Source organism: Lolium perenne, chromosome 7 (assembly GCF_019359855.2).
Source record: "Lolium perenne isolate Kyuss_39 chromosome 7, Kyuss_2.0, whole genome shotgun sequence".
Classification (NCBI taxonomy): Eukaryota; Viridiplantae; Streptophyta; class Magnoliopsida; order Poales; family Poaceae; genus Lolium; species Lolium perenne.
In genome coordinates, this window is record NC_067250.2 from 204201092 (window position 1) to 204211688 (window position 10597).

Consider the following 10597-nt stretch of genomic DNA (forward strand, 5'->3'; position numbering starts at 1 on the left):
GTTACTGATTACATTACGCGCAATACTTAATGCAATTGTCTGTTGTTAGCAACTTAATACTGGAGGGGGTTCGGATGATAACCTGAAGGTGGACTTTTTAGGCATAGATGCATGCTGGATAGCGGTCTATGTACTTTGTCATAATGCCCAATTAAATCTCACTATACTCATCATAATATGTATGTGCATTGTCATGCTCTCTTTATTTGTCAATTGCCCAACTGTAATTTGTTCACCCAACATGCTGTTTATCTTATGGGAGAGACACCTCTAGTGAACTGTGGACCCCGGTCCAATTCTCTATACTGAAATACAATCTACTGCAATACTGTTTTACTGTTTTCTGCAAACAATCATCTTCCACACAATACGGTTAATCCTTTGTTACAGCAAGCCGGTGAGATTGACAACCTCACTGTTTCGTTGGGGCAAAATACTTTGGTTGTGTTGTGCAGGTTCCACGTTGGCACCGGAATCTCTGCTGTTGCGCCGCACTATATCCCGCCGCCATCAACCTTCAACGTGCTTCTTGACTCCTACTGGTTCGATTAAACCTTGGTTTCTTACTGAGGGAAACTTGCCGCTGTACGCATCACACCTTCCTCTTGGGGTTCCCAACGGACGTGTCAACTACACGTATCAAGCAAATTTCTGGCGCCGTTGCCGGGGAGATCAAGACACACTGCAAGGGGAGTCTCCACATCCCAATCTCTTTACTTTGTTTTTGTCTTGCTTTATTTTATTTACTACTTTGTTTGCTGCACTAAATCAAAATACAAAAAAATTAGTTGCTAGTTTTACTTTATTTGCTATCTTGTTTACTATATCAAAAACACAAAAAAATTAGTTACTCGCATTTACTTTATCTAGTTTGCTTTATTTACTGTCCTGCACTCTATATTAAAAATACAAAAAAAAATTAGTTACTTTTGTTACCATGTCTAGCTCTGAACCTGTTACTTCTTCGCCTGAAGAATTAGTCTTCACTTTTAAACAAGGGGATGAGGAGAGTTTTAAGGATGCTTGGTCTAGAATTTTTACTTCTTATCGTAAAACTGAACCTCAAATGACTCTAAGTTTGCTCCTTAGTAATTTTTATTTTGGTCTTATGATTCGCTATAGATATGCTTTGGATGCTTTAGTGGGAGGAGATTTCCTTCATTGCAATGGGGATCAAGCTTTTAATGCCATAAAGAAGTTGGTTGCATCACATGATTCAGCTAATAACTTTGATTCAGCCCTTATTAGCATTTATAATAGATTAAACAATCTCGAGATAAGTACATCTCGCTTGGATGACAACTATGACCATGTTCGTAATCGTCTTGAACAAGTTTTAGTGAACTCTAAACCTTTATTATGGGATCCTACTGTTAAAATTGTTATCGGTGATCAAACTCTTCGTGCCAACTGTGATATTATGTCTGAATTTTGCCTTATACCTGAGAGCATTTATAAATCTTTGAAACTTTGGGGAGTTGATGAAGGAGGAGAAGAAATAACTCTCATTGATAACTCTGTTATAATTCCTAAGGGAATAGCCGCAGGTGTGCATACAACCATTCTTGGAAGAACAATATCCATTGATTATCTTGTTATTGAATGTGTAGGGACAGGAAAAATCACACTCGGAAGATCCCTGCTGAAACTATTGGGAGCAGTCATAGATGTGGGAGAAGGCACCCTAGAATTCACCTCTACACCGGGGGGGAATCATATATTTCCTAAATCAAAGGGAAAGAAAAACAACAAGAAAGGTAAGGGTAAAGCCCAAGGTAAGGTCGACACACCGTCTCTTGATAATACTTGATACACACTTTCTGCGCCTAGCTGAAAGGCGTTAAAGAAAAGCGCTTATGGGAGACAACCCATGTTTTTACTACAGTACTTGGTTTTTATTTTGTGTCTTGGAAGTTTTTTACTACTGTAGCAACCTCTCCTTATCTTAGTTTAGTGTTTTATTGTGCCAAGTAAAGTCGTTGATAGTAAAGTTCATACTAGATTTGGATTACTGCGCAGAAACAGATTTCTTTGCTGTCACGAATCTGGGCTGTTTTCTCTGTAGGTAACTCAGAAAATTATGCCAATTTACGTGAGTGATCCTCAGATATGTACGCAACTTTCATTCAATTTGAGCATTTTCATTTGAGCAAGTCTGGTCCCTCGATAAAATTCGTCAATACGAACTATTCTGTTTTTGACAGATTCTGCCTTTTATTTCGCATTGCCAGTTTTGTTATGTTCGATGGATATTTCGATTCCATTAACTTTCAGTAGCTTTGTGCAATGTCCAGAAGTGTTAAGAATGATTATGTCACCTCTGAACATGTATATTTTTATTGTGCACTAACCCTCTAATGAGTTGTTCTAAGTTTGGTGTGGAGGAAGTTTTCAAGGATCAAGAGAGGAGTATGATGCAATATGATCAAGGAGAGTGAAAGCTCTAAGCTTGGGGATGCCCCGGTGGTTCACCCCTGCATATTCTAAGAAGACTCAAGCGTCTAAGCTTGGGGATGCCCAAGGCATCCCCTTCTTCATCGACAACATTATCAGGTTCCTCCCCTGAAACTATATTTTTATTCCATCACATGTTATGTGCTTTTCTTGGAGCGTCGGTTTGTTTTTGTTTTTTGTTTTGTTTGAATAAAATGGATCCTAGCATTCACTTTGTGGGAGAGAGACACACTCCGCTGTAGCATATGGACAAGTATGTCCTTAGGCTCTACTCATAGTATTCATGGCGAAGTTTCTTCTTCGTTAAATTGTTATATGGTTGGAATTGGAAAATGATACATGTAGTAATTGCTATAATGTTTTGGGTAATGTGATACTTGGCAATTGTTGTGCTCATGTTTAAGCTCTTGCATCATATACTTTGCACCTATTAATGAAGAAATACATAGAGCATGCTAAAATTTGGTTTGCATAATTGGTCTCTCTAAACTCTAGATAATTTCTAGTATTGAGTTTGAACAACAAGGAAGACGGTGTAGATTCTTATAATGTTTACAATATGTCTTTTATGTGAGTTTTGCTACACCTTTCATCCTTGTGTTTGTTTCAAATAAGCCTTGCTAGCCTAAACCTTGTATCGAGAGGGATTACTTCTCATGCATCCAAAATCCTTGAGCCAACCACTATGCCATTTGTGTCCACCATACCTACCTACTACATGGTATTTCTCCGCCATTCCAAAGTAAATTGCTTGAGTGCTACCTTTAAAATTCCATCATTCACCTTTGCAATATATAGCTTATGGGACAAATAGCTTAAAACTATTGTGGTATTGAATATGTACTTATGCACTTTATCTCTTATTAAGTTGCTTGTTGTGCGATAACCATGTTTCTGGGGACGCCATCAACTATTCTTTGTTGAATATGATGTGAGTTGCTATGCATGTCCGTCTTGTCTGAAGTAAGGGAGATCTACCACCTTATGGTTAAGCATGCATATTGTTAGAGAAGAACATTGGGCCGCTAACTAAAGCCATGATTCATGGTGGAAGTTTCAGTTTTGGACATATATCCTCAATCTCATATGAGAATAATAATTGTTGCCACATGCTTATGCATTAAAGAGGAGTCCATTATCTGTTGTCCATGTTGTCCCGGTATGGATGTCTAAGTTGAGAATAATCAAAAGCGAGAAATCCAAAATGCGAGCTTTCTCCTTAGACCTTTGTACAGGCGGCATGGAGGTACCCCATTGTGACACTTGGTTAAAACATGTGTATTGCGATGATCCGGTAGTCCAAGCTAATTAGGACAAGGTGCGGGCACTATTAGTATACTATGCATGAGGCTTGCAACTTGTAAGATATAATTTACATAACTCATATGCTTTATTACTACCGTTGACAAAATTGTTTCATGTTTTCAAAATAAAAGCTCTAGCACAAAAATAGCAATCGATGCTTTCCTCTTTTAAGGACCATTCTTTTTACTTTTATGTTGAGTCAGTTCACCTATTTCTCTCCACCTCAAGAAGCAAACACTTGTGTGAACTGTGCATTGATTCCTACATATTTGCATATTGCACTTGTTATATTACTCTATGTTGACAATATCCATGAGATATACATGTTATAAGTTGAAAGCAACCGCTGAAACTTAATCTTCCTTTGTGTTGCTTCAATGCCTTTACTTTGAATTATTGCTTTATGAGTTAACTCTTATGCAAGACTTATTGATGCTTGTCTTGAAGTACTATTCATGAAAAGTCTTTGCTTTATGATTCACTTGTTTACTCATGTCATTACCATTGTTTTGATCGCTGCATTCATTACATATGTTTACAAATAGTATGATCAAGGTTATGATGGCATGTCACTCCAGAAATTATCTTTGTTATCGTGTTTACCTGCTCGGGACGAGCAGAACTAAGCTTGGGGATGCTGATACGTCTCCGACGTATCGATAATTTCTTATGTTCCATGCCACATTATTGATGATATCTACATGTTTTATGCACACTTTATGTCATATTCGTGCATTTTCTGGAACTAACCTATTAACAAGATGCCGAAGTGCCGATTCTTTGTTTCTGCTGTTTTTGGTTTCAGAAATCCTAGTAACGAAATATTCTCGGAATTGGACGAAATCAACGCCCAGGGTCCTATTTTGCCACGAAGCTTCCAGAAGACCGAAGAGGAGACGAAGTGGGGCCACGAGGCGGCCAAACCATAGGGCGGCGCGGCCTGGCCCTTGGCCGCGCCGACCTATAGTGTGGGCCCCTCGTGACGCCCCTTGACCTGCCCTTCCGCCTACAAATAGCCTCCGTCGCGAAACCCCCAGTACCGAGAGCCACGATACGGAAAACCTTCCAGAGACGCTGCCGCCGCCAATCCCATCTCGGGGGATTCAGGAGATCGCCTCCGGCACCCTGCCGGAGAGGGGAATCATCTCCCGGAGGACTCTACGCCGCCATGGTCGCCTCCGGAGTGATGAGTGAGTAGTCTACCCCTGGACTATGGGTCCATAGCAGTAGCTAGATGGTTGTCTTCTCCCCATTGTGCTTAATTGTCGGGTCTTGTGAGCTGCCTAACATGATCAAGATCATCTATCTGTAATTCTATATGTTGCGTTTGTTGGGATCCGATGAATAGAGAATACTATGTTATGTTGATTATCAATTCATGTCTATGTGTTGTTTATGATCTTGCATGCTCTCCGTTACTAGTAGATGCTCTGGCCAAGTAGATGCTTGTAACTCCAAGAGGGAGTATTTATGCTCGATAGTGGGTTCATGTCTCCGTGAATCTGGGGAAGTGACAGAAATCTCTAAGATTATGGATGTGGTGTTGCCACTAGGGATAAAACATTGGTGCTATGTTCGAGGATGTAGTTACTGATTACATTACGCATAATACTTAATGCAATTGTCTGTTGTTAGCAACTTAATACTGGAGGGGGTTCGGATGATAACCTGAAGGTGGACTTTTTAGGCATAGATGCATGCTGGATAGCGGTCTATGTACTTTGTCGTAATGCCCAATTAAATCTCACTATACTCATCATAATATGTATGTGCATTGTCATGCCCTCTTTATTTGTCAATTGCCCAACTGTAATTTGTTCACCCAACATGCTGTTTATCTTATGGGAGAGATACCTCTAGTGAACTGTGGACCCCGGTCCAATTCTCTATACTGAAATACAATCTACTGCAATACTGTTTTACTGTTTTCTGCAAACAATCATCTTCCACACAATACGGTTAATCCTTTGTTACAGCAAGCCAGTGAGACTGACAACCTCACTGTTTCGTTGGGGCAAAGTACTTTGGTTGTGTTGTGCAGGTTCCACGTTGGCGCCGGAATCTCTGGTGTTGCGCCGCACTATATCCCGCCGCCATCAACCTTCAACGTGCTTCTTGACTCCTACTGGTTTGATTAAACCTTGGTTTCTTACTGAGGGAAACTTGCCGCTGTGCGCATCACACCTTCCTCTTGGGGTTCCCAACGGACGTGTCAACTACACGCATCACTCATACCTACGCCTTCCCCTCCAGTTGTCCCAATTTCTGTCACTTTGTGGCCTTTGGTTCCGGACATAGACATGTGCATACAACTTGTAGATACAATCTAAGCAATAAGTATAGAGCTTAAATCTAAGATCATGCCACTCGGGCCCTAGTGACAAGCATTAAGCATAACAAGATTGCAGCAACAATAACTTCACAAACTTTATAGATAGACTAATCATAATGTATCATCCATCGGATCCCAACAAACACAACACCGATTACATCAGATGGATCTCAGTCATGTAAGGCAGCTCATGAGATCATTGTATTGAAGTACATGGGATAGAGAGTACCAACTAGCTACTGCTAGAACCCGTAGTCCATGGGGGAACTACTCACGGAGCATGATGGAGGCGATGGCGTCGATGGAGATGGCTTCCGGGGGCACTTCCCCGTCCCGGCAGGGTGCCGGAACAGAGACTTCTGTCCCCCGAATTGGAGTTTCGCGATGGCGGCGGCGCCCCTGGAGTCTTTCTGGAGTTTCGTCAAAAGGTATCGAGGATTTAGGTTGCGAGGGGTTAAATAGGCGAAGAGGCCGCGCCGCCCTGTGGGGTGGGGCTCCCCTGGCTCCCCTCTGACTCTCCTTCGGTGTTCTGGATGCTTCCGGGAAAAATAAGATGTTTGGCGTTGATTTCGTCCAATTCCGAGAATATTGCCCGAACAGCCTTTCTGGAACCAAAAACAGCAGAGAACATGAACTGGCACTGTGGCATCTTGTTAGTAGGTTAGTTCCGGAAAATGCATGAAATCATCATAAAATGCGAGCAAAACATGTAAGTATTGTCATAAAACAAGCATGGAACATCATAAATTATGGATACGTTGGAGACGTATCACTGGTCGTGGCCGCGTTCTCTTTTGCGGTCCAAGGCGGCCGCGCGCCCCGGCAAGGACCCCCGGTGCACGGGCATCTGCGAGACAATGTGCTCGTGGATGATCAGCGCAGCCTCCGTGAAAAATTCCTCGTCTGACGACGTGTCAATGAAGTTCTTGAAGAAGTAGTCGTCGTCGCTGTCCACCATGATCTACAGATGAAAAGGGACAAATTTTAGTAAGCCCATTTCATCGAACACCTCGCAGGCGGAAGTCATCCAATGCGTCCGTACGGACCTGCAGGCCATGGACGTCTCGGCCGACTTGCGGTTTGGAAACACGGTGCACGAGAGCTCACCTCCGGCGGCACCAGCGCAACTGCGAACGGCGGCAGGTCTCACGACGGTGAGAGGGCAACAACAACGGCGACAGCGTCCTCCGACTCTGCTACGACGCGGCGAAAGCAGCGCGGGGCCGCGACCTATGCTTCTGCCCCGCTTGCCGGCGTCTCGACAACGGTGGCCGGCGTCGACGCCGCTCCCAAATCGCCGGTCCTTGGCTCGCGGCGGAGCGGCGGGAGATGTGTGCGAAGGGTTTGTGTTTTTTGAGACAGACAGGCGGGCCAGGGGCGGACAAGGGGAGGACGCGAGCGACCAGCCATCGGCGTCCGCGGCCACGCAAACTCGCCCCAAATTTGGGCCGGGTTTGAGTCGTCCCGGACGCCGCGGCCATCCGTTTTAGGGATGGGTCCGCGCGCTGGGCCGCGGTCTTGTCCTTTTCGACCCATCCGGACGCGCGGGCGTGGGATGGGTCACCCCGTTGGAGATGCCCTTAGAGCTGGAACTTGTGACTATATATCTCACATGGAATTACACCAAAATCGGGCTTTTTTCTGTTAAATCAGCATACCATCTCAAGACATATCTGAAGCGACTCCAAGCAGGCAAACCTGGCACTTCGAGTAGCTTCGACGAATATAAGGGATGGCTCTCCCTTTGGGCGGCTGATATACCAAACACGGTAAAAATACATTGCTGGCGGCTTATCAAGAATGGACTTGCGGTAGGGGCGGAGTTAAGTCGATGAAAAATCAAGCAGGGTGTCCTATGCATAGCCTGCAACAGGGAAGAAACTCTGAAACACGGGTTTTGGGAGTGTCCCCATGCTAAGAGGGTTTGGGAGTTGGTCTCGGAGCTCTCTGGACTTCCCTCGACGTCTCTACCGAACTTCCTTCGTCAGCAAAGTGAACTTCGGTTATGGATGTTGGACTGGTTTGGCAGATTGGAAGCGAGGGAACTAGAGGTGAGCATGATGACCTTATATCACCTGTGGTGGGCAAGGAATGAAGCCAGAGATACGTCAGTTATTGAAGATCCGCAGGTTTCGGCTCGGAGGATCCTGTATCTCGCGGAAGAATGGAAGACCGCGAATTGTGCTCCTCCCCGGTCCTCGGTTGTCAGGCAAGGACACTGGTCCAAACTAGACGAGGGATGGCACAAGGTGAACGCGGATGGAGCTTTCCCCCGCGATTCTGACTTCGGTGGTGGTCGAGCGGTCCTACGGGATCACCATGGCAGCTTCGTGGCGGGAGCTCGCTATTTTTTTCCATCAGTACTGGATGCAGAGAGGGCGGAAGTCCTAGCATGTCGCCGGGCAGTACAGATGGCAAGGGAGGCGGGGGTTTCAAAATTGGTACTGGAGTCGGATTGTCAGGGGGTGGTGACGAAGCTTCGGAACAGGAACTTGGACCGCTCGATCCAAGGGCCACTGATAGAAGATGTCAAGGCTCTGCTAGATGGTTTCGATGATCATCAGGTAGTTCATGTGAAACGTTCTTTCAATGAAGTAGCGCATAGGCTAGCGAAGGATGGCTGCGAGAATAAAGCTTGTAAATCCTGGTTGGGGGTTCCCCCAGGATACATTGTTGATTTGTTGATCTCAGACTCGGTTGATCGTTAATAAAGTAGCAGCCATTTGATCTCAAAAAAAAAAAAAACCCAGAGAGTCAAATCATAATATGTTGCAAAATGCACCTTGCAGTAGAAGCTAGCACGCTAGATCGATCAAGCAAGCGAGCTAATATTGATGATCCATCAGCAGCCCGCACGCTTGCACAGCTCATCTGCGGGCCCAATCGCAGCCGAGCAGCCGCTGCGTGATTCTATGGCCACCGAAGAGCAAAATCAGGAGCGTGACATCGATCGAGCGGAATCACACGTCGAACATGGAAACACATTCTCTCGTTTCAATCACATCGAGTATGTGTTAGTATACTGCCAGATATTCTGCTTTTGTGTTGATGAATCAAGATCTTCTTGCCATGTTTAGGGCCCTAGAAGAAACGCCAGAGAACCCTAGCAATATAAGTACTATGGCAGCCAGTCTCTCGAATTAGAAGATCTGAATCCATCCCTAGCACGGTCGGCGGACCAAGACATGAGCGGCGGCGATCTCTTTGGAGCGCTGCAGGACGATCTCGTCCAGCACGTGCTCTCCTTCCTGCCGTCTCGCGATGCGCTGAAGACGGCCGTGCTCGCCCGCCGCTGGCGCTACCTGTGGAGGTCCACTCCCGCCGTCCGCGTCAACGGCTCAGGCGACGACTTTCGCCTCTTCGTCAACAGATTGCTGCTCTACCGTGATGGTGCCTCGCCGCTACGCTCGTTTGAGATCGACGCCGACCTGCTGATAGGCGAGGAAAGCGACGGCGAGTACAGCGCCTACGACCCGCGCGAGGTCGACCCTCACGTCGACCTCTGGATCAGGCACGCCCTGTCAACGTGCCGTGCGCGCTCCCTCATCGCCCGCTTCGAGGACGAAGAGATCATGTGGTCGCCCAGGCAGAAGCTACCTTTCGCCTCCCCGCACCTCACGACGATGCGCCTCCAGGGGGTCGAACTCCACCACGGCCGCCTCGATTTCTCCTGCTGCCCGGCGCTTCTCCACCTCAGCCTCACTGCCTGCAGCCTCGACGGCGACGCCATCGTGTCGCCCTCGCTGGAGCGCCTCCATATCATGGACTGCGCCTCAGAATCACCGACCAGGATTTCCACCCCGAGCCTCCGTCATCTGCAGCTATCCGGTGACCACCAGGGCATCTGTACTGCACCGTCGTCTCTGGACACCATGCCTTGCTTAACCAATGCAAGCATCCAGCTTACTGCCGTCATCAAGGGTGGCGATGGTGATGGCAGTGGCGCCGGCCGCTCTTTGATTCTCCATGGCTTATCGGAAGCCACCAGCCTGGAGCTCATAGCTACGTCGAACGATGGAAGGGTTTGTCAAATCCAATCTTTGTTTTTACCTTCGCATGCATCGTTAGTTAGAGCAAAATTGCACTATGCATGCACCCGGCCGGCCGGTAGATTTAATTCCTCTTGTGTCACTTCGTCCAATTTTACTAAAGTTTGGGGCTTCCACACTAGCTAGGTCAGGCACGCCCAATACCAACTACTGTATATATGTCGTACATTGTTGTTAGATAAATATAATTTGCCATCAATAGGAAACCTTGATTTGCTAAATTTAAGATTATGAATTTAGTATAGACAAACTAGAGCTATTTATTTTTACCAGCTAATTAAGTTGCCACTTGTTATTTTGAAACGTGTTGGTCAACAACTAATTTTGCACTTTGCATCAAGTCCTTGCACTTGATTTCCAATAATTTATCTGCATATTTATTTTTGTCTTTTTCTCTCGCACATTCTAGTACTCCCTGTTCTTAACACAATTGGTTCAGATCATATCTCTACCAATT

At 45.6% G+C, this 10597-nt stretch overlaps 1 protein-coding gene across 1 annotated transcript; it reads left to right on the top strand.

The window, feature by feature from the left end:
- The first annotated feature begins 9276 nt into the window (after positions 1-9276).
- LOC127315633 (F-box protein At5g03100-like) lies at positions 9277-10332 on the top strand. Its single transcript, XM_051346103.2, has one exon. It carries the CDS (start codon positions 9277-9279, stop codon positions 10264-10266), a length of 990 nt encoding a protein of 329 aa, XP_051202063.2. The 3' UTR covers positions 10267-10332.
- The last annotated feature ends 265 nt before the right edge of the window (positions 10333-10597 follow it).

Excerpts from the sequence above, each read along its gene's own strand:
- LOC127315633 (XM_051346103.2), top strand. The coding sequence starts at position 9,277 with ATGAGCGGCGGCGATCTCTTTGGAGCGCTGCAGGACGATCTCGTCCAG.